Genomic DNA, 24,817 nt, shown 5'->3' with positions numbered 1-24,817 from the left:
TCGTTTGGGTTTTCAGGCAGAAAATCCAAATCTAACTGTTCATGGTCAGCTAACAGAGTTTCTGCTATGAATACCTAGAAAAACAAGTTTCAGAGAAATCAGTTTTTATTAACAGAAGCTGAAGGGTTCATGTCTTCAATATGTCTTCAACTAATATATCTTCATGTGTATAATTTCTGGAAGGATCTAAATGTAAAGTCCTGCTTTTGTCCAGCAGTGGTTATTTGGGCCTATCTGTCCCATCCAGGCCTCTTCAGCTGCACCTGTCCCAACCACAGAACTGCATGGACAGGAGCTGAGCCCACTCCTTCCGGCTTAGGAGACAGGCTATCCTATCTCTCATTTGCCTGCTTTCAAAACCCTCTGTGCTTCCTTAGTGACCTTGTTTTTTGATTCTACTTTTTTTCCTCTCCCTATGTAGAGGCTCTCAAACACTTAGCTATGAGGTCAAAAAAGAACAACAGTAATTTTTTTTAAAGATTTTACTTATTTATTCATGAGAGACACAGAGAGAGAGACAGAGGCAGAGACACACACAGAGGGAGAAGCAGGCTCCACGCAGGGAGCCCAATGTGGGACTCGATCCCGGGACTCCAGGATCCCACCCTGGGCCGAAGGCAGGCGCTAAACTGCTGAGCCACCCAGGGATCCCCGAACAACAATAATTAAAAAAAGAAGTGTCTTATCAAAAAGTAGCATCTTTTCAATCATTGTAAGTGAGACTATGTGGATATAACATGACCGTTGTTAAGAATAAGACTATGTGGATATAACATGACCGTTGTTAAGACAAAAGAGAGTGTGATTTTGTGATTCCACCAGCCTGGGGACAGACACCCTGACCAGTTTTTCTGCTGACATATGCCACATATGCTAGAGTACAGGATGACTAGAACATCCAGTTATACCCACAAGCAGTTGAGGCAAACATACAGGCCAGAAACAAAGTGAGAATGCAACGTGAAATAGAAAGTACACAGGAGGCAGGGTTTAGCCCTGAGAACACTTGCTGAACCTAGAGGCTTGGTCTTTGGTTTTCATGGCTGATCCAAGAAGAAAAGTATAATATGAGACCCCCTTATATTAAGCTAGAACCTCAAACAATCACCTACTTGGTGACAATGTGGGCTGTAAGTGCTGCCCCCTGCCCCCAGAGGGGGGTGAGGCCAGCTGACTAGATTGAGTCCTTGAGCTAGAGAGAGGAACAGATTTTCCTGAGAAGTAATCACTACCAGGGGCCCTACACCTTGGATTCAGCCAGTGTTGGTGGTCCAGAATTTTTTGAACCATAATTTAGTTTATAGTCTACCCAGGGCTGTTGGTGGGATAACTGGCAAAGCAGACCAAAGTGATCTCTGGAAACATTTACCTTCAAGTGAGGCCTCCAAGGATTCCCTCAAAGAAAATTCCAGAAAACATGGAATGGCTCAACATAAAGATCACAAAACACACAAGGAGTCACAGTGTCATGATTGAGAGCCAACAAAAACACAGCAGAACCAGACCTGAGAGATAGCAAGTATTGGAATTATCAGATGCAAAACGTAACGTAAGAGTGTTTAATATGTTCTAAAGAAAAAAAAAAAGTGAGAGCCTAAAAAAATAATCAAAAAAAGCAGGGTTGCATGGGTGGCTCAAGTTGGTTAAACATCTGCATTCAGCTCAGGTCATGATCTCAGGGTCCTGGAAGAGCCCCCGCATTGGGTTCCCTGCTCAGTGGGGAGTCTGCTTCTCTCTCTGCCCCTCTTCCCCACTCACGTGCTCTCTCTTTCTCTCAAATAAATAAATAAAAATCCTTAAAAAAATAATTTAAAAAGCAGTTTTAAAAGTAACTGAATAATTTCTAGGCAAGATATGTATAATAACTGGCAGGAAAACAGTTGACTGGTTTAGCAGCAGTTTATACCTAAAGAGACTGTTGCAAAATGGAAGCCAATTCTGAAGACATTATCCAGAGTTCAGCACTCGGGACCTGCACCTGCTGGCACATCTGACAGAGATGTTAAGAGACACGGTAGCTAGACGGGCAAGGTCCCCTGTAGGAATGCATCCCAGGCAATATTGAAAAGAGAATAACTGTGGATTTTTTTAAAGCAGATAAAAATCTTCAATTCACAGACTATACCCAACAATTTCCAAGTACAATTAAGAGAAGAAGAAAAAGACATGCCCATTTAGTTGTATCATGGCAAGACAAACAGATCTTTGAAAAAGCCAGAGAGAAAACACAGACTAACTACAATTGAATGACATTTCGTCTGAGATCTGATTTTTCCACAGGCAACAGCGGGATGCCCAGGACGTGAAATGGTATTTTTAGCGTGCGTAGAGGAAATAGATGTCAACTTAGAATTGTATTCTTGGAAAAAATTATCAGAAATGATTGTAAAGTAAAATCGTTTTCAGACCAATATAAACCAACCTTTGTTAAGGGAATTCTGAAGAATGCACTTCAGGAAAAGGCAAGTGACCCCAAAATATAGATCTGAGATGCAAAGAAAGGATGCTGAGAAAAGATAAATGTAAGCCCTGGCTGTATAAAATAATAGCCATACATCCTGTAAGATTAAACAAAAACGGGGAAAAAATGCACCACAAAAGGAGTATTACAAATTACAGTGTTTCAAATTCCTTGTGTCATTTAAGAAAACTATAAAAGTATCTATTGACTTTAAACTCGGTTAAGTTAAATAATATGTCAACTTTTCTGACATGGCTGCTATATGCCGCCTATATGCCAAAGACTCCAATATTTGGTTTGCTCGGCACTCCAGGTGCATACATCAAACCGTTTGACATCTCTACTTGGATGCCTATTAGATAACCCAAATTTACATGTCCGAAAGGTAACTCCTCGTCGGCATCCTCCCAAAGTCCCCAAACAAACCCGATCCTGCTTGCAAACTTTCCTATCTCATGTGATTGCAACTCCATCCTTCCACTTGCCTAATACAAAACCCCCTTTTTCAATTTATCGGGAAGACTAGGTGACTCTCTCTTAAAACTATTTCCAGATCATCCTCTCCACTTCCCACTGCTGACACCCTGCTCCAAGCCAGCATTGCTTCTCACCTGTATTATTGCAATAGGCTTCTGTCTCCCCACCTCTATCACTGGAACCCTAGATTTTGTTTCTCTTATGGTATCAGGGTAATCCTTTCAAAAATATTAAGTCAGATCATAACAGTCCTCCACTCAAAAACCTGAAATGGCTTCCCATTTCAACCTAGAGTAAGAGTGAAAGGCCGCAGGATCATCCTTACAAAAGCCCCCCATGACCTCCGGCTCTGCTTCCCCTGCCCCTCTCTTCCCTGGCTGCTCTGACTTCTATCTCCTGTCCTCCCAGGAGGACTGTGCTCCCTCCTCTTCCTGGTGTGCCAGGCACACTTCTGCCTCCTGCAGTGCACTGGTAGTTTCCCCTACCTTGAATGCACTTATTTCAGACATTTACAGGACTAACCCCTCATTGTCTTCAAGATTTGCTCATATATACCCTTTTCTCTGAGCCCCACTCTCTTTAATAATGCAAATGCCTCCCCGCTCCAGCCATCTGGCACTCCTAACCTCATTACCCTGCTCCATGTTTCCCCTTTTCACTAGTACTTGCCACTTTGAGTATGATGTTTAATTTGCTTATTTATTGTATCTACTGTTTATCGTTTCTGTCTTCAGTTCTCTCTCACACACACACTGAGATATAAGATCCATAAGGACAGGAACCTTCTCTCTTTCCTGGTGTGCCAGTCTACCCGAGCACCCGTGACCTGGCAGCTTGCGTGGTGGTGCGAGGCCAACTCTGCTCCTGAGGAGATGGCACCCTTGACCACCACCACCTCTCAGGATGAGATGCTGTGCTATCCATTCACAATCCCGATGGCCAAACAGGACTCATGGATCGGATCATCCGAGTCCCACATGGTTGGTTTCCTTCCTGCCCCACTGGGTAAGGTTGGCTCTAGTTCTGCCGGGCAATCAGGTGATTCCTCTGCCTGCCTGCCTTTCCCCAGGCACAAGGAATCCAAAGGGTCCTGCAGCAATGGTGACTTACAGTTCAAGGGGATCCCTGCTCTGTCTCTTGGTGTGTGTGTTTACAGAAACAGCAAGGTGCATAATCCTTGAGGACACAATTTTGACCCAAAAAGGGAGTCACAAGATACATGCAGTGTGATTCCAATTTTACATGACGTTTAAGAACAGTTGATTATATATGTTTTATATACACACACACACACACACACACACATGCAAAGAATACTTATGTACTATGTATGACATATACTATAAAATATTTAGGAATGTGAACATATATAATAAAATAATGTGGGAAAGCATTGGAATTAATTAGTTGTAAGTGAAAAATCACCGCTCCCTCTAAGTGAAGAGGGAAGGCAGTGGGACAAATGTGGGACTTTCAAGGTCATGACAACAAGCCATTTCTTTATCTAACCTGTGGGAACACAGAATTATGCCACATTCTTTTCCCTTGCCTGTCTTTGTATCTGCTCAATACACATTTTTTAAAAGTTTTATTGGTTAATTTGAAAGAGAGAGAGAGAGCATGAGCAAGGGGAGGGGCAGAGGGAGAGGGAGAAACAGAATCCTCACTGAGCAGGGAGCCCAATGTGGGGCTCAATCCCAGAACCCTGACATCATGACCTGAGCCGAAGGCAGATGCTTAACCTACTGAGCCACCCAGGTGCCTCTCAAGATTGTTGAATTACTCAGGTGGGAGATTTATGTGAAATAGAAAGTTGAGTAAAATACAATAGTGCCCTCAAGGTGCTTGCCGGCTAGTGAGAGAAGCAGACATGTCCTTAAATGATCATAGTACAAAGCAGAGATTAAAAAGGACATAGGAATCTTACACATCAAATAACAGGACAGAGAGCTAAATGGAGCACATTAAATGGCCAGAGAAGGTTTGTAAAAGGAGTGGCACTGACGATGGAGCTTGGAGGAAGAGTGTATTGTGATTGTAGGTGAATCCTGGTGAGGAGAGCCAGGGATGGCTTAGCACTAGGACCAGAAGTCACAGAGAAGGGCACAGGAGACAGCAATCACTGCAGACAGGATTCCAGCTGAAAACACACGGAAGGCATGGACATTTCATCTGTTTCTCAAATGTTGGCTGTAAGAGTTTAGGGTAGGAAATTCAAAATAAAAGCACCAACTGTGAATGGTAATTTATGCACATCTCTTTATTGCTTAGCCAGACTCTATTGGAAGGCCAACCTTGCTCTGTCCTTACACATTCTCGTGGAGCAGGTAATCACTACAACTTGAAAGCTGGTGCTCAGGTGAAAGTCCCACCCAAGACAAATGGCTGGTTGAGGACATGGAATGTTATATTTTCTGTATGCCTTCCAACCTTACAGCATAAAGCTTTGCATTGCAGAGCAACCCATGTCCTTCAAGGGCTATCAGATGCATTTTAGATAAAAGAAAAAGTCAAAGATATATGTGGAAAGAAAACATACCCCTAGTAACAATGAGATTGTCACTAGGAATTTGAGAGTCAGTGGAGAGTGAGTCATTTACAAAGAAAACTCTTTTATGGACTCTTTTTATTGGGAATTACATGTGCTCCATAGGCAGTCTCAGTCCTGGAGCTTCCAGGGATTTACAGTGATTATCCAGCATGATCAGTAAACTGGTCCACAACTCACCCGAGTTGGCTGGAGTACGCGGTACTATGCATTTTGTGATTGAAAATCCTTTCAAACTGTCTCTTGTAACTTTGGTTTTATTTTAATTCTAGTAACCTATTAAAGTTCCATGATTTGGGGGATTTATTGGTTGAATTTGGGCCAATAGAAACAGAATCTCTAATAGGCCAATTGCAGTGTTTCCCAAGAGACTTGGATACTAAACAGAGCAAGTATTGTGATTGGTCCAGTAGTCAGAAAACCTGAATTGTAACTTTGGATCTAGCACTGCGTGGGCATGAGAACTTAAACAAAACACCTCACCTCTCCGAGGTCAGAATTATGTTCTAAATAATGGAAATAGCACCTCTCTGCCTCCCAATTTCACAGGGTTCTCGTGAAAATCAGAAAGCGAAAGTAGTATTTGCTTTAAAACTAAAAGGCCCCGCAAAGAAATGTATTATTTTTCCTAATTGAACAATTTAGAAAAAGAATGAACTTTTCCAGTTTTTTTTTTTTAAGATTTTATCTATTTATTCATGAGAGACACAGAGAAAGAGAGAGGCAGAGGGGAGAAGCAGGCTCCATGCAGGGAGCCCGACAGGGAATTCGATCTCGGGGCTCCAGGATCACACCCTGGGCCGAAGGAAGCGCTAAACTGCTGAGCCACCAGGCTGCCCAAACTTTTCCAATTTTATTGAGGTAAATTGATAGGAAATAAAAGCGCATGTTTAAAAGACAACTTGATAAATTTTGGCATTACATACATACATACACACACATCATGTATATACATCTCCTCAGCTTTCTTCATACCCCTTGGTAATCTTTCTTGCCCTTCTCTCTGCCACCACACCTCCAGGTCATCAGCAATGTACTTTCTGTCGCTATAGATTAATTTGCATAGTCAATTGTATACAAATGGGATCATAAAAGTATGCACTCCCTTGTGTGGCTTCTTTCACTTAGCATAATTACTTTCGGATTCTCTTATCTTGTTATGGGTATCCATAGTTTGTTACTTTTTATTGCTGAAAATTGTTTCTATTGCGTCGTATGTATATACTCTAATTCTCTTCTCTGTTCACTTCTTGGTGGACATTTGAATTTCCAGTTTTTGGCCATTATGAATAAATCCACCATGAATATTCCGGTATAAATCTTTGTGGAGAGATATGCACTCATTTATCTTGAGTAAATATCTAGGAGTGGAACAACTGGATTAAGTGGTAAGTGTATGTTTAAGTTTTTAAGAAACTCTCTGGGTGTTTTAGAAAATGATTATACCATTTTACAGTCCCCCCAACAGTGTATACGGGTTGAAGTTGTTCCATATGCACACCAACACTGAGCGTGGATAGTCTTCTGAAATTCAGCTATTCCAGTGGTTGTATAGTGATATTTCATTTGGCTTTGATTTGCATTTCCCTAATGATGTTGCACATATTTTGACACACTGATTTGCTATGCACGTATCTTTTTGATGAGATGTCCAAATGTTTTGCCAATCTTTTAATGGGTTGTTTGTTTTCTTATTACTAAATTCTGAGAATCCTTATATAATCAGCTCCAAGTCCTTTATCGGATATGTGACTTGCAAATATTTTCTTCCAATTCATACCTTATCTTTTTCTTCTTTTAATAGTGTCTTTCAAAGAGTAGATATTCCCCCCATTTATGGAGTCCATTGTCAGGTTTTTTGTTTGTTTGTTTGTTTGTTTTTTTTGAGTTGTGTTTTTGGTGTTATGTAAGAAGTCTTTGTCTAAAACAAGATCACAAAAGATTTTCTTTTATATTTTCTCCTAAAAGTTTTATAGTTTTACATATTATATTTGAGTCTATGATGCGTTTTTATATATGGTATAAGCTATGGGTAGAGGTTTGTTCTTTTCTTCCTCTCTTCTTCTTCCTCTTCTTTTGCATAATCAGTTGAAAAGACTATCCTTTCACCATTAAGTTACACCTTTGTCAAAAATCTGTTGGATATATATGTGTACATATTTGGAATACTTTTGGACTCTCTATTTGTCTATTTTTATGCCAAGACTACACTGACTGGTTTGCTGTAGCTTTATAATATATCTCAAAATCAGTTTAAGTCCTCCAACTTTTTTCCTTTTCCTCAAAGATGTTTTGTTTTTTTGCATTTCCTACAAATATTAGAATTAGCTGGTCAATTTCAATAAAAAAAATGCTTGTTGAGATTTATCAAATCACAGACCATTTTGGGTACAATTGATGTTTTAACATCAGTTGAATCTTCAAATCCATGAACATCATTTCTCTTAGCAATGTTTTGTGGTTTTCTCTCTCTTTTTTTTAAAGATTTATTTATTTATTCATGAGAGACAGAGAGAGAGAGAGAGAAGCAGACTCCATGAAGGGAGCCCAATGTGGGACTCAATCCTGGGACTCCAGGATCACGCCCTGAGCGGAAGACAGACGCTTAACCGCTGAGCCACTGAGGGATCCCTAAATATTTCATAATCTTAATGCCATTGTAAATAGTGTTTTCTGCTTCACTTAAATGTATATTTATTGCTAGGCTAAGAAATAAAATATTTTTTGTACATTGACATTGTATCCTGGAACCTTGCTAAACTTACTCATTAGTTATTTTAGTTTCTTATGTATTTGTAGAATTTTCTGTGTTGTTTGAGAATAAAACTGTTTCCCTTCTTTCTTTCTGATCTAGAAGACTTTCTTTTCTCTCTTATTTCATTGGCTAGGACCTCTAGTACAATGTTAGCTGTAGGTATTTTGTAAATACTGTTTATCAGATCAAGGAAGTTTCCTTCTGTTTCTAATTTGTAGAAAGCTTTTTTTTTTTTTAAATCAGGAAAGAATGTTAACTTTTGTCACATGATTTTTTTTCTGTGTCTATTTTGAGATAACTGTGTAGATTTTCTTTTTTTAGTTTGTTAATATATGAATTATACTGATTGGTTTTCAGAAGAAAATCAATTAGCATTTCTAGAAACAACCACATTCGTACATGATGTATTAGCTTGTTTAGTATATTGCTTGGTTAAATTTATTACAGATTTGTTTGTTAAGGATTTTTACATTCATATTCTTGAGGGATATTGGTTGATAGTTTTCTTTCCTGTAATACTTTTGTCTGGTTTTGGTATCTGAATAATGCTGGCCTCATAGAATGTGTTAAGTATTCCCTCCTCTGCAATGTCATTGAAGAGTTTGTATAGAACTGGTATTATTATTTCTTCTTTAAATATTTGATAGATTTTAACCAGAGAGGCGAGTGCTGCATAGAGATAGCCCTGAAGATCTGTGAAAGGGCCTCCTCCCAATATGCAACAGAGTCATATTTTCTTGCTTTTTCTCCTGCATAGCATTTTCTGATTTGATAACAGGCTAAACTCTAGGAAACAAACTGAGAGTTGCTAAAGCGGAGGTGGCTGGGGTGAAAGGATAATGGGGTGATGGCATTAAGGGGGACATGTGATGTAATGAGCACTGGATGTTATATGCAACTGATGACTCATTAAATTTTACCTCTGAAACTACAAAAAAAAAAAAAAAAACCAAAAAACCTAAAACAAACAAACAAACAAAAAACATTGTGTACTTTACCTTGTTAGAGTCTGGATATTTTGTGTTACTATAAATGTTTTTGAATTTTGGAATGCCATTTATTTCCATGAAAAAGGTTGGATCCCCCCCCCTTTTTTTTCAGTGTATCGATTGTATTTCACAGGAATAAATTTGAATATGCTTTAAGCCAAATATATAAAGACCATAATAGAGTAGAACACAGCTGGCAAAAAAACAAAATAAAACAAAACAACCAGCCCCAGGCCCATCCCAAATATTGGTCAATCCCCAGTATGGATTAGGTGCATGAAAAATTAGAAGGAAAAGGAGATGCAATTAATTATCAAACTTTAATTGATAGACTAATCTTACAGGATAAACAATAAGACAGCTAGTCAAGGTTACACTTAAAAAAAAAAAAATCCAGCAGGGCAGATCTAATAGACTGAATACGTTCATCTCCTCCCAAACAGACATTTGATTTAAAAACAAACCAGAACAGAGGGCACACCACAAGGAAACATGGTACTTACATATATTCTAAGCTTTGTTGACTAAATCTAAGCATATCTCTTTTATTAAAAATTTTAATTCCATGTAGTTAACATAAAGTTTCTGGTATACAATATAGTGATACAGTTCCATGTATTACTCAGTGCTCATCAAGGTAAATGTTCTGTTAATCCCCTTCACCTGTTTCATCTATCTTCCCACCCAACCTCCCCTCTGTTAACCATCTGTTCTACATAGTTAAGAACCTGTTTTTTAGTTTGTCTCTTTTCATCCCTCAGTTCATTAGTTTGTTTCTTAAATTCTACATATGAGTAAAATCATATGATATTTGTCTTTCTCTTACTAATTTATTTTACTTAGCACTGTACTATCTAGAGCCATCCATGTTGTTGCAAATGACAGGGTTTCATTATTTCTTGTGGCTAAAAAATATTCTGTTATATATATATATATATATATAAATATTCTGAAATATATATATATATCACATCTTCTTTATCCATTCATCTATCAATGGACAATTGTACTGCTTCTCCATATTTTGGCTATTGAAAATAATGCTATTATAAACATAAGAGTGCATATATCCTTTCGAATTAGTGTTTTCATATTTTTTGGGTAAATACTCAGTTGTCATCACTGGATTGTAAGATAGTTCTATTTTTAATTTTTTTGAAACATCCATACTCTTTTCCATAATGGCTGCACCAGTTTGCATTCCCACCAACAGTGCAAGAGGGTTCCTTTTTCTCCACGTCCTCACCAACACTTGTTGTTTTCATGTTTTTGATTTTAGCTATTCTGATACATGTAAGGTGATATCTCATTGTAGGTTTGATTTGCATTTCCCTAATGATGAGTGATGTTCGGCATCTCTTCATTTGTATGTTGGTTATCTGTATATCTTCTTTGGAGAAATATCTGCTCATGTCTTCTACCCATTTTTTTTTAAAGCAAATAATCAACAAAAATAAAAGACAACCTACTGAATGGGAGAAGATATTTGCAAATGATACATCCAATGAAGAGTTAGTATCCAAAATATATAAAGAACTTATACAACTAACACCAAAAAAACAAATAAGTAGATCTCATCTAAAAGTGTTTTTTACCCCCTTTCTGGGCAGAATCACCATGGTGGCCAGGACCCTGTACACATATCCTGAAAACTGGAGGGCCTTCAAGGCTCTCATTGCTGCTCAGTACAGCGGGGCTCAGGTGCGCGTGCTCTCCGCACCACCCCACTTCCACTTTGGCCAAACCAACCGCACCCCTGAATTTCTCCGTAAATTTCCTGCCGGCAAGGTTCCAGCATTTGAGGGTGACGATGGATTCTGTGTGTTTGAGAGCATGCCATTGCCTACTATGTGAACAATGAGGAGCTGCGGGGAAATACTCCAGAGGCAGCAGCCCAGGTGATGCAGTGGGTGAGCTTTGCTGATAGCGACATAGTGCCCCCAGCCAGTACCTGGGTGTTTCCTACCTTGGGCATCATGCACCACAACAAGCAGGCCACAGAGAATGCAAAGGAGGAAGTGAGGCGAATTCTGGGGCTCCTGGATACTCATTTGAAGACCAGGACTTTTCTAGTGGGCAAACGTGTGACAGGCTGACATCACAGTTGTCTGCACCCTGTTGTGGCTCTATAAACAGGTCCTGGAGCCTTCTTTCCGCCAGGCCTTTCCCAATACCAACCGCTGGTTCCTTACCTGCATTAACCAGCCCCAGTTCCGGGCTGTCTTGGGGGAGGTGAAACTCTGTGAGAAGATGGCCCAGTTTGATGCTAAAAAGTTTGCAGAGAGCCAACCTAAAAAAGACACCCCACGGAAAGAGAAGGATTCTCGGGAAGAGAAGCAGAAGCTCCAGGCTGAGTGGAAAGAGGAGAAGAAGGCTGCTGCCCCTGCTCCTGAGGAGGAAATGGATGAATGTGAGCAGGCACTGGCTGCTGAGCCAAAGGCCAAAGACCCCTTTGCTCACCTGCCCAAGAGTACCTTTGTGCTAGACGAATTTAAGCGCAAGTACTCCAATGAGAACACTCTCCCTGTGGCACTGCCCTATTTCTGGGAGCACTTCGATAAGGATGGCTGGTCCCTGTGGTACGCTGAGTACCGCTTCCCTGAGGAGCTCACTCAGACCTTTATGAGTTGTAACCTTATCACTGGAATGTTCCAACGGTTGGACAAGCTGAGGAAGAATGCCTTTGCCAGTGTCATCCTCTTTGGAACCAACAACAGCAGCTCCATTTCTGGAGTCTGGGTCTTCCGAGGCCAGGAGCTTGCCTTTCCGCTGAGTCCAGATTGGCAGGTGGACTACGAGTCCTATACGTGGCGGAAACTGGATCCTGGCAGCGAGGAGACCCAGACGCTGGTTTGAGAGGACTTTTCCTGGGAGGGGGCCTTCCAGCATGTGGGCAAAACCTTCAATCAGGGCAAGATCTTCAAGTAAACATCTCTTGTCATCATCGCCTAGCTGCCTGTACCTGCCCTTCAGGGAGATGGGGGTCATTAAAGGAAACTGAACATTGAAAAAAATAAAAAATAAAAATAAATAAAAGTGTTTTTCACTACAGCGCAGTACCTTATGAGCACTCTACTTGACGTTGCCAAGTTACAAGGTTTTTCCACTCTGGAATGCAAACTCTTGCTGGTCCTGTGAGAGTTGATGCAGTTGTTCTCTTAACCCTTTTGGGCAGTTCTTTTCCTGGCTTGGGATGGATTTATCACGTGCACACATGGATCAGTACTCAGCTGCAGACTGGAGGGGGCCCTTTGCAGACCTCCAGAACTCTCTCTGTATATAGCTCCCACCTGTCTGGTTTTCTGCCCTGCAAACTCCAGCCCCATATTCCTAGCATCGTCTCCTGAACTCAGGGAGACTGCCTGTCTATTCCTGGTTGCCCTCCTACCATGTTTGTTTCTCCTATTTCAGGAATCATACCCCTGCCTTAATGTCCAGTGTCTGAAAACCATTGCTTATGTATTTTGTCCTGTTTTTCAGATAACACGTCTTGACCAGAAGTGAAAATCTCAAATTTACGATTTATACTAATAATTTTGATTTCCATAATTCTGTCTTTTCTACTTGCCTTTCCACTTCTATGTTAGGATTTCATGAAATCAAAGCCATGTTAAATGAGAATCCATGGTTTGGAGGAAAGAAGGAACAGGGGGTTAACAAAGGTAAAGCCCAAAATAGTGCACCACACCTTCACTGGTTTCCCTCTGTGAGGCACTGTGCTTCGTGCCAGTCAGGTATTACACATTTGCATAAGCCACATTCTCCCATAGGGAATTATAGAAAGACTTCAGGATTTCTCTGTGAAACTAGAGGACACTCCTACCCCTTGCTTTTGTTCTTTGCTTCTCCCTCCATTCATTTCCCAAGCCTCCCATATAAGTATTTCCCCAACCAGAAAACCTGTGTTTGCTGCTTGCAAGTTGTGGGTATCTGTGATCCTTTCCTGTTGCTATGGGCTTCCTAAGACTGCCTACTCATTCATTCAGCCCTGATTGGAGAAGAAATGATAAAGCCATTAGCTGCATCCACTTAGGGATGATCTTGCAAAGCTTGACTCTTGTCCTCATCTCATTTCAATTATGTGTTTTGTTTTCCTGAATTTGCTGATGCTTTGTTTATGTTGGGCACGTGGGCAGCTGCACTGGCCTCTTTAGAGCAGTTTGTGCTCTTGCAGGAGCACTCTGTTCTGCTACATTTGTGTCACACTTTTGCTACACAATGAAAGGCTGAAGCTAGGAGGTTCAAGGAAATGTCAGTCTGTGATGGGTGTGAAGCTCCACTGTGCTCTTCCACCTTCTGGAAGAAACATTACTTTAAATTGATTTGCCATTTGCAAAACCACAATCCTAATAAATATTTCATTAGAAGGTGCTACCAGCTTTTACCAGGACACTAACTATCTCTGCAGACTTCAAATCTAATCTGAGCTAATTCTTAGACTTTGCTTATTTTTTTGAACTTCTAATGGAATCAAACAGCAACTTCTTCTTAATAGAAGTCTAGCCAAAGAAAGGCTATATATTGTTGTGCCCAAGATTGCGAATCCGAGAAACCGCCAAGGAGCCGACACCGATGCAAACACACGAGGGTTTATTACAGGCTGGAGCCTGGGTCCAAGTGTACCCGACACAGCGGAGCAGGGAGATATTTTCTGAGAGCTCTAAACTGTACTGTTCCTGTAGGAATTCCCATCTGTATTGGGTTGGCATTGGCTTAGGTGGACGCACTGGCGGGCCGGCGACCGGGGGTGTTGAGGAGACGTCCCTTGCCCCTGCCTGGCGACGGAGGTCCTCATCTGTATGGAGGACGGGGGTCCTCATCTGTAAGGAGGACGGGGTCCTCATCTGTAAGGGGGACGGGGTCCTCATCTGTAAGGGGGACAGAGGTCCTAATCTGTATGGAGGACGGGGGTCCTCATCTGTAAGGAGGACGGGGTCCTCATCTGTAAGGGGGACGGGGTCCTCATCTGTAAGGGGGACGGGGTCCTCATCTGTAAGGGGGTCTGGGGTCCTCATCTGTAAGGGGGACAGAGGTCCTCATCTGTATGGAGGACGGGGGTCCTCATCTGTAAGGAGGCCGGGGTCCTCGTCTGTAAGGGGGACGGGGTCCTCATCTGTAAGGGGGACGGGGGTCCTCATCTGTAAGGGGGACAGAGGTCCTCATCTGTATGGAGGACGGGGGTCCTCATCTGTAAGGAGGACGGGGTCCTCATCTGTAAGGGGGACGGGGGTCCTCATCTGTAAGGGGGAAGGGGTCCTCATCTGTAAGGGGGACGGGGGTCCTCATCTGTAAGGGGGATGGGGGTCCTCATCTGTAAGGGGGACAGAGGTCCTCATCTGTATGGAGGACGGGGGTCCTCATCTGTAAGGAGGACGGGGTCCTCATCTGTATGGAGGACGGGGGTCCTCATCTGTAAGGGGGACGGGGTCCTCATCTGTAAGGGGGACGGGGGTCCTCATCTGTAAGGAGGATGGGGGTCCTCATCTGTAAGGAGGGCCGGCTGCCAGCCCTTCAGGTTACTTTCTGTCTTGTCTCCGCGGCCACTCAGAACATTTGTCTGTTACCGTGTTCTTGTTAACTATTTGCACGTTGGTCTGTGTTACTATGTCCTTGCTAACTGTTTGTGCATTTGTCTGTGCTGTTGGGTCCTTGTTAATCGTCTTTACTGTCTGTGTCTTGGTGTGGATCGGGGACATAATGGGGGAGACAGAAACCACTCCCCTATACCTTATGCTCTCCCACTTCTCGGATGTTAGGGAAAGAGCTCGTATTCTGAGCATAGACATAGGGAGAGAGAGATTCCAAATTTATTATATATCAGAATGGCCAACCTTTGAGGTGGGATGGCCCCGAGAAGGAACTTTCCACCTACCTATTATCTTACAGGTTAAGGCCGTGATCCTCAGGGACAAACCGGACGGCCACCCTGACCAGGTGCCCTACATCCTGGCCTGGCAGGACGTGATCGAGAATCCTCCTCTTTGGCTAAAACCGTTTTTACCCCCGAAGGCAGGACCCACAGAGATTCTAGCCCTGCGGAAAGCCAAGAAGGAGACCAACTCTATGCCCGAAGCACCCCTTCGTCCGGTCTTCCAGGATTCCTCGCTGGAGGACCTGATTCTCCTGCCGCCCTACCGGGCACCCCCTCCCCCTTCCGCCCCTCCATTGGAGGCATGAAGGGCTGCAGAAGGGGCGCCACCCTTCCCTGACGAGGGAGTCCCTGTCGCGGGCCAGCAGCAGGGACACGCGGCCGGACCCACCGGACGGCCCCACCTCCGCATGAGGGCCAGCCGACTCCACCGCCCTTCCTCTCCATGCCATGAGGCCCCCCGACGAGACTGGCGAACAGCTAATGTTATATTGGCCGTTCTCCACCAGTGATTTATATAATTGGAAAACCCAAAATGCAAAGTTCTCTGATAATCCGAGATCTAATCGGGCTTTTAGATGCTGTTCTCTTTACCCACCAGCCTACTTGGGATGACTGCCAACAGCTCCTGCAGGTTCTCTTCACCACCGAGGAGAGAGAACGAATTCAGGTGGAAGCCCGGAAGTCTGTCCTGGGAGAGGACAGACAGCGCCTCAAAACCCAGACCTCATAAATGCTGCCTTCCCTTTATCCCGCCCCACCTGGGACTACAACTCAGCTGAAGGTAAGGAGAGACCCCAGGTCTACCGCCAGACTCTAATGGCAGGTCTCAAAGCTCCCGTGCACAAGCCTCCCAATCTGGCCAAGGTCTATGATGTGAGGCAGGGTAAGGATGAGAGTCCAGCAGCCTTCTTAGAGGGAGTCATAGAGGCTTTTAGGCAGTACACCCCTATGAACCCAGGAGCCCCGGAAACAAAGGCTGTAATTATCATGGCTTTTGGTAACCAGGCCACTCTGGACATTAAAAAGAAATTACAAAAATAAATAAATAAATAAATAAATAAATAAATAAATAAATAAATAGAAATTACAAAGAGTAGAGAGACTGGGAGAGAAGAGCTTGCAGGACTTAGTGATAGTAGCAGAACTAGTCTATAATAATCAAGTCCGGAAGAAAAACAAACCAAACTAAGTGACCGTCAGACCCGAAACCTGGCCAAGATCCTGCTGGCCACAACCATGGACGACCCACAGGAAAGACGGAGGCACCTCAAGAAGCTGGCTTCAGGGACAGGTAAGGAGGATGGCCCTGGGTCCCCTCGGGAGCGCCCTAAGCTGAACAAAAACCAGTGAGCCTATTGCAAAGAGGAGGGCCACTGGGTGAAAAGCTGCCCTAACAAAAGATCTAAGGCCCCTGCCAAGATCTTAGAAATGGAGGAGCTGGACGATTAGGGAAGTCAGGGTTCGGCACCCCTCCCCAAGCCCAGGGTAACTCTTAGAGTGGAGGGGCAACCTGTTGAATTCCTAGTGGACACTGGGGCACAACATTTGGTTTTATTACAACCCCAAGGGAAATTGGCAAACAAAACTTCATGGGTGCAAGGGGCCACGGGCACCAAACAGTACTCATGGACTACTCGAAGAACTGTGGATCTCAGCATGGGCCGGGTATCCCACTCCTTCATGGTCATCCCTGAGTGTCCCTACCCATTGTTAGGTTGGGATTTGCTCACCAACATGGGGGCACAAATTTGCTTCCGCCTCAAAGGGGCAAAAGTCCTAAACAAAGAGGGGCACCCAATTCAGGTGCTTGTCCTGAGTTTAGAAGACGAATATCCTCTCCACCAAATGCCCTCAGCCCCAATGACTGACACTGACCGTTGGCTGCAGGAATTTCCCCAAGCGTGGGCAGAAACTGGGGGAATTGGGCTGGCCCAGCATCAACTGACCATATACATAGAACTAAAACCGGGGGCAGATCCTGTCAGGGTCCGCCAATACCCCATGCCTCTAGTAGCACGAGAGGGGATCACACCCCACATACGGCGACTACTGGACTCGGGCATACTAAGGCCCTGCCAATCGGCATGGAACACTCCCTTGCTGCCGGTTCAGAAACCGCACTCTAATGATTACAGGCCAGTCCAGGACTTGAGGGAAGTCAACCGGCAAGTAGAGGATATGCACCCTACGGTCCCAAACCCATACACCCTCCTCTCCACCCTGCCTCCAGACAAAACTTGGTATACAGTATTAGATTTAAAAGATGCCTTTTTCAGCCTGCCTTTAGTGCCCAGGAGCCAAGACCTCTTCGCCTTTGAATGGATGGACCCTGAGAAAGGCATCAATGGCCAGCTCACCTGGACTTGACTACCACAAGGATTCAAAAATTCACCGACCATCTTCGAGGAGGCCTTACACAAAGACTTGGGTGAGTTCCATTCCGAGCACCCTCATTTGACTTTATTACAATATGTATATGATATCCTGTTGGCGGCAGAGGACCAGGACACATGCCTGCGAGGCACCAGGGACTTGCTCCAGACCATAGCGGCCCTAGGATACTGGGCCTCAGCTAAAAAAGCCCAGATCTGCAGAGCAGAGGTGAGCTGCCTTGGGTACAAATTAAAAGATGGACAAGGATGGTTGACGGATGCACGGAAGGAAACCGTCTTAAGAATCCCACAGCTGCAAACCGTCCGCCAGGTACGTGAATTCCTGGGGTGAGCAGGGTTCTGTCACTTATGGATTCCGGGTTTTGCCGAGATGGCCAGACCCCTCTATGAGGCCACCAGGCATCAGCAAAATTTTGAATGGACAGAGGCCATGAACAGAGCCTTTAATGACCTTAAAAAGGCCTTGCTGTCTGCCCCGGCCCTTGGGTTGCCCGATCTAGCCAAGCTTTTCTACCTGTATGTAGACAAGAAAGACGGGGTGGCAAAAGGGGTCCTTGTCCAGTACTTAGGTCCTTGGAAGAGACCCATAGCCTATCTCTCCAAAAAGCTGGACACGGTGGCCACTGGATTCCCCCCATGCTTAAAAATTATTGCTGTGGTGGCCATTATGGTCAAGGACACAGACAAACTGGCCATGGGGCAAGAACTGCATGTCACCACGCCACATGCTATTGAAGGGGTACTCAGCCCCCAGACCGCTGGATCAGCAATGCCCATCTGACCCATTATCAGAGCCTGCTGCTAAACCCCACCAGGATTTTATTCAAGCCACCAAATACCCTGGATCTGGCAACGCTACTCCCTAACCCAGACTGGGACCCCCCTCTGCATGACTGTCATGAAATTTTGGCACAGGTGCACGGAATCAGAGCTGATCTCCAGGACCAGCCACTGCAGAACGCGGACGCCACCTGGTACACGGACGGCAGCAGTTTTGTCCAAGAAGGACTCAGATATGCGGGGGCAGCCGTGACCCCGGAGATGGAGACCGTCTGGGCCGAGCCACTGGCAGCCGGAACGTCGGCTCAACGGGCAGAACTGACCGCACTGGCCAAGGCGCTGACCACGGGGGAAGGTAAACGCATAAACATCTCCGCCGACAGCAGGTCCGCCCTCGCCACCGCCCACATGCACGGAGCCCTTTACAGGGAGAGAGGGCTCTGACAGCAGAGGGAGAGACTGTTAAAAGCAAAACGGAGATTCTCGAGCTCCTGAGGGCCCTCTGGCTGCCCAAGGCCCTGGCCGTCCTCCACTGTCCGGGGCACCAAAAGGCAGACACGCCAGTAGCCAGGGGAAACCTGCGAGCCGATTTAAAAGCAAAAGAGGCGGCCCTTCTGGAGACCCAGGTCTTAGCTACCACGCGACCTGATCCGGGGGCACCGACCCTGCCTGACACCCCCCAACTCTACTGATGCTGACTTACACTGGATCAAACGCTTGCCTGTGACCCAGTGCTTGCGTGGCTGGTGGAGGGCCGCAGACTCCAGCATCATCCTGCCAGAGGAACTAGGACGGCGAGTCCTATCCCAAATGCATCGGAGCACTCACATGGGGACAAGGAAGATGGAAGACCTCATACGACATGCAAAGATCACTATTAAAGACTCTGGAGCAAAGATTGAGAAGATTGTGGCGAGCTGCCACACATGCCAGTTAACAAATGCCTCCGCCCATGGATCTAACCCGGGCACCCGGCTCCGAGGGGACCGCCCAGGAGCCTACTGGGAAGTGGACTTCACTGAGGTGAAACCTGGAAAATACGGGTATAGGTATTTACTAGTGTTTGTAGATACTTTATCAGGATGGACAGAGGCATTTCCCACCAAACATGAAACGGCACAGACCATGACCAAGATACTGCTGGAAGACATTGTACCGGGTATGGTTTTCCCATTAGAATTGGGTCAGACAACGGCCCAGGGTAACACGTCTCTAAGGTAACACGGGGAGTGACACTAGTACTTGGGGCAGATTGGAAATGACATTGTGCATATAGGCCCCAGAGCTCAGGACAGGTAGAGAGGAGGAACAGAACATTAAAGGAGACCTTAACTAAGTTAGCCCTGGAGACTGGCGGGACTTCACCCTATATAGGGTGAGGAACTCCCCATATAAGATGGGACTGACTCCCTACGAGATCCTGTTCGGTCTTCCTCCACCTGTTATCCCCAATTTAAAACCTGAGGTGCTTGCTGAATTTGATGACCACCAACTTCTTTTCTCCCTCCAAATGTTACAACGAACCCATGAGCAGGTGTGGCCTAAGCTGAGGGCCCTCTATGAGACTGGGCCACCCCCGGACCCCCATCAATATCGGCCAGGTGACTGGGTGTATGTGCGGAGATACCAACACCAGACACTTCAACCTCGCTGGAAGGGACCCTACCTCGTGATCCTGACCACTCCCACCACTCTCAAAGTCAACGGGATTACTCCCTGGGTCCACTACACACACGTCCGGCCAGCTGACCAACACACCGTTCTCACGGACTCTGTTCCAAAATGGAAAAGCCAACCAGACAAGGACAATCCCCTAAAGCTAAGACTGCACTGTTCTCATTTATTTCCCACCTCCAAGACTCCCTAGTCCGAGGTTGTCCTTCAAAATAGAAGGAAATTAGAATTATTCTTCTTACAACAAAGGGTTGGGGGAGTTATATGCTGCCTTTAATGTAAATGAAAGCGAGAAAAGCAACAAGGTTGGTGAGAATCCTGGTTTAATCATTCCCCTGGCTCACTCTGAGAGCAACCTGGACCCATGATTGGGTCCTGCATAGGATCCTCTGAAAAAGGGGGGAATGTGGGACCCAGGAAATTTAACAAAATCCCCTACCCCTGGACAAGCAGAGCAGGACTGACTCTATTTTGGGCTGCACCCGCCTTGTGCCGACCTGCTTATTACTTAGGGTACTTCCCTGCCCTAATCAAAGACCAGGACACACCCTAATTGGAAATCCAGCTCAGGGATACGGCCCCACCCTAGTCAAAGACCAGGGCACACCCTAACCGGAAATCCGGCTCAGTGGACCAGCATGACTGTGCAACTTTCTGTGTATCCCACTGGCCACTGGCCCCTATAAAGTTGCTAAGCCTCTTAGTTTCGGGGTCCAAGTCCCTGCTCCGCTGCATTGGTATACTTGGACCCAGGCTCGAGCTTGTAAATAAACCCTCGTGTGTTTGCATCGGTGTCGGCTCCTTGGCGGTTTCTCGGATTCGCGATCTTGGGCAAATATATATATATATATTCCCCAGAAGAGTAGGCTATGCCAAATCATGCCATTCCATGTGAAAGGAAAACCAAGGAAGTTGTTTAGAAGGAGAAGAGACAACCATTTGTTGGTAAGACCTACTAAGTGCGTGGACCAAAGATACAAAGAAGAAAATTCTTTCCTTCACTGTCTCTGGGAGATGTAGTTCACATTAGGCTACAGTTAGGACCTGATCTTTAATTGCATTCCTTTTGTTTATGTACCTTGTCTGTATCTTCCTGGAGACTGAGACAAGACTATATGGCTTGATGTGACTGGTGAGGTCCCAGAGCAGTGGCTCACACACAGAGCATTGTTCAAGGGAGCCCAAATGGCATCTTTCATCTTCCAGGCATCTGTTTGCACGTGCTGTCTCCATCTCCTGAGCCAACCCAGAGCACTGTTAACTTCAGTGAACCTTGGGTGGCGGAGATGTAGGAGGCAGGTTGGATCACATGCTCCTCAGCAAACAACCTGAAAGTCCTACTTAGACACTGGTGTTTTCCGAAGTGATCACTCAGTGGCAGAGCTGGCCGCAGACTTGTCCCTCATCTTTCCACCAACCATATCGGCCTCTCTGGCTTCTCTCCCCTCACTCTGAAAGTTCTTTTCAAAGGGAGTTTCAAATACTTTTCTCTTCTATAATGGGAATGACTTCAGCACTGTACCAGCAACTGCCTTCCAAATCTGCACACCTAAACTTATTACTGTTGCTCTCCCAAACTATGAGCTCTCCAGGTAACAGATTCCAACTTCTTTGGAAGGCATTTTGGTGGCCACTCTTTGTGATTTATTCTTTGTCTTTGAGTCTCACTTTTAATCAAGAAGATTTTCAAAGTATTCTTTTCAAACGCATACAGTGATTTCCCCCCAAAAGAATTGGATGGAATAGATCTCCATCACTGTACATCAGAGTTCAAAGTATCAGAACAGATCACAAAGAGATGGAACAATCAGAGAAGAGAAGGTATAAATGAAGTTGGGGGAAAAAAAAAGAAATGAAGTTGGACATTGACACAAGAGTAGACAGCGCGGAGATGAAAAGAGAGACCATTGCAACCTATTTTCTGAACTTCCAAGCTATTAATATGTTAACTCTTTCTAAATAAAAGCATGGCAGAAATGTGATAAGAGATAAGAGCAAGATGCTCTTATCACATTCTACACAGAAGTTGGCTATGATGATTTCTAAGTCATTTAGGAAGATTTCAAATCTGAACCCAGAACAGCACATGGGAGAGGCATGGGTGTTTTTCATATGATAGTGACCACTACAGTAAAGACAATCACACTAACGTACATGGAACATAGGCAAAAGTGAATTAATATCAACTGGGAATGTAAGGCATAGAGTCCTGAGCTGAGATATATATTTATAAATCAGGCATAAATTTCATAGAATAAAATCTACCAATTAGCAGTGAATTTTGATAAATGTATATGTGTCATGTGATCATGATATAAAATAGTGCCAGAACCCAAAAATGTTCCTTTGTGCTCCCTTACAGTCCATCTTCTTCCTGCGCACTCTGGGCCCTAGTAATCACTGATCTGTTTTCTATCATTATGGTCTTACCTTCTGGATAAATAGAATCATACAGTATGTAGCCTTTTGTGCCTTCTTTCACTTAACATAACACTTCTGGGGTTTATCCATGTTAATCTGGCAACTCTTTGAAGGATAGATTGAACAGCTCAAGTATGAGTGGCAAGGAAATTAGATAGTTGACTATAGCTAAGGCCCAGGCATGTGATAATAAGAGTCAGAACCAATTTGTTGAGGAATGACAAGTAAGACTAAAACAGAGAGAGAGAGAGAGAGAGAGAGAGAGAATGAAAGAGTGAAAAGAAAAAGGAGGGAAGAAGGAAAGAAGGAACAATCCATAGAAAGAACGTTCTAATGATTGATTAATGAAGGATTAGGAAGATGGAAAACATAAGAATGCTCATAGTTTACCAGCTCCCATTCCCAGTAAAATGATGATAACAAATTAGAAATCTGGGTTTAGAGAGAGGAGGGGAAATAAGTTCAATATTAACTATATTCATTTTGAAATGCTTCAGTGAAGTGCGAGTGGACATCCAGAACTGACTGAGCCGAAAAAGTGGTCTTGAACTTTTAGAAAGTGGCCAGGAAGGGGACTGCCTTTTCAGAGTCATGCATGTAGCACTGACAGTAAAATCCCAAGAGAGAAATGTAGAGAAGAGCTCTTATCTGGGGATTGAAAGCTTCACCAGGCCCACAATTTGGGTGTGGGACAAAAGCCAGAACACATTGAAAAATGAGTTTCTGGGAGAGTGAGGACAACCAGTACGGTTGTGGAAACCAAATGAAGCTAAGAGTCAAGGAGAAAAAGATTTTATAGTATCAGATACAAAAGAAAATGAGTCTCAAGAAATGGCCATTGAATTGAGAGAGCCCAGAAGTGTCTAACCATACATTTACTCTGCTCAGTAACAGGTTGGGTAAAAGTGAGTTTTAAGCCAGTGATGCAAACTGGAGCCAGCTTTATTTGCCAATTAGTCCAGTGGTTTAGCAGCAAAAAGAAGGTAAAAAGTAGGATGGTATCTGTAGTAGTAGGAGGCCAGCCCCCAAAATAGGAAATGTGCCAGGGACAAGATGTGAGTCAGAAAGAAAGGGAAAATTCTTTAAGTCGCTGGCAGAGCTCTCTGCTTTGCTGGATCAGAGCAGGCGACAGGCATCGTGTTTACAAATGGAGGATCCAACCTTTGTCAAACACTCGTTCTACACAGGAGGAGACACACAGAGAATCAAAGTGACCTGCACTTGGTCATAAAGAAGTCTGTGGAAAAAACAGAGCAAACAACCAAGTCACAATTTCTTTTAGAATTTGACAAAATCATTCTTAATTTCTCCTCCACAAAGTAAATGTTCTGCAGTAAATATTTATGCCACCTAAGACAACCTATTTGATTTCTCTAAGTCTTGGTCTCCTTGTTGGTTCAATAGAGATAATTGTATTTAAAGAAAGCATTTGTGGGGATTAAAAGAAATAAAGATGTAAAGGTCTTGGCTCACAGTAAACAGCAAATATATGTTAGTTATTCTGTTACTGATCATTGCTATCATTCAAAAATCCCAACCATCCCAGACTTGTAGGTTTCTAGAATATGACATGTTCTCTCGTTTCAAGTTCTTCTTACACGGCTTCGTCAGGAAAGTTCTGCCTCAGCCCCTCATCTAGTTAAATTCCTCCCATCAGCTTCACTGACACTTCCAACAAAAGCCTCCTTTAGCCCCTTCAAACCAAGTTAAACATACGTGTAATTTCTCCTACTATATCATAGAATCACATTATATATGGGAATCAAATTATGAAGGTAACCTGCAAGGCAAAAATTATACTAGTATAGCCAAATAACATGCAAAATTACATACGCCCCACCCCTGGCCCTGACAACACTTCAATAAGGTACCCTAAATGTGTTGAACGTGACTAAATTTTCCTGCAGCATTGGTTTGGCATAGCAATGCAAGAATGCAGAAATCAAACACATGAATTCAAAGCATGGCGGCCAGCTAGTTACCATGCATGATTCTCCTTTCTTCGTAGCACAAGTGTCCTGAAATTTATGCCAGTGCATTCAAGGCTAGCTAAGACAAACATTCCCACGCCCCCCCCCCCACGCCCCCTTTCAACTTAACGCATCCACCAGGAACATGAGGTCAGGTGATCTGAAATTCCTATTTAATGGACTTCTCCCATGGGGAAAACCAAGAGATAAAAAAGCCCAGATCATTTTGAACCTGGAGAAAATTGTTTTCTGTTTATTAAATTGTTTTGGGATAACCAGAGAGCTATTTGGAAAAAAAAAAAAAAAAAAAAAACTAAGTTGGATCCTTACCTCACACCTAACAAAAACGCCTTTCAGGGATGCCTGGGTGGCTCAGCAGTTGAGCATCTGCCTTCGGCTCAGGGCGTGATCCCAGGGTTCAGGGATCGTGGGGAACCTGCTTCTCCCTCTGCCTGTGTCTCTGCCTCTCTCTGTGTC

The 24,817-nt window shown here is 44.1% G+C and overlaps 1 protein-coding gene and 1 pseudogene across 1 annotated transcript; both read left to right on the top strand.

The window, feature by feature from the left end:
* The first annotated feature begins 10,829 nt into the window (after positions 1-10,829).
* On the top strand, positions 10,830-12,266 carry LOC140634972 (elongation factor 1-gamma-like; annotated as a pseudogene).
* A 3,243-nt stretch (positions 12,267-15,509) lies between these two features.
* Positions 15,510-18,967, top strand: LOC140634854 (uncharacterized). Its single transcript, XM_072828510.1, is given in 4 exon segments — positions 15,510-15,607; positions 16,266-18,235; positions 18,238-18,711; positions 18,714-18,967. Coding segments are annotated over 4 exon segments (2,796 nt in total).
* The last annotated feature ends 5,850 nt before the right edge of the window (positions 18,968-24,817 follow it).

The sequence above is a fragment of the Canis lupus genome, chromosome 6, assembly GCF_048164855.1.
Source record: "Canis lupus baileyi chromosome 6, mCanLup2.hap1, whole genome shotgun sequence".
Taxonomy (NCBI): domain Eukaryota; kingdom Metazoa; phylum Chordata; class Mammalia; order Carnivora; family Canidae; genus Canis; species Canis lupus.
Note: the sequence above shows the minus strand (reverse complement) of the source record. Positions and strands in the feature narration are given on the sequence as shown.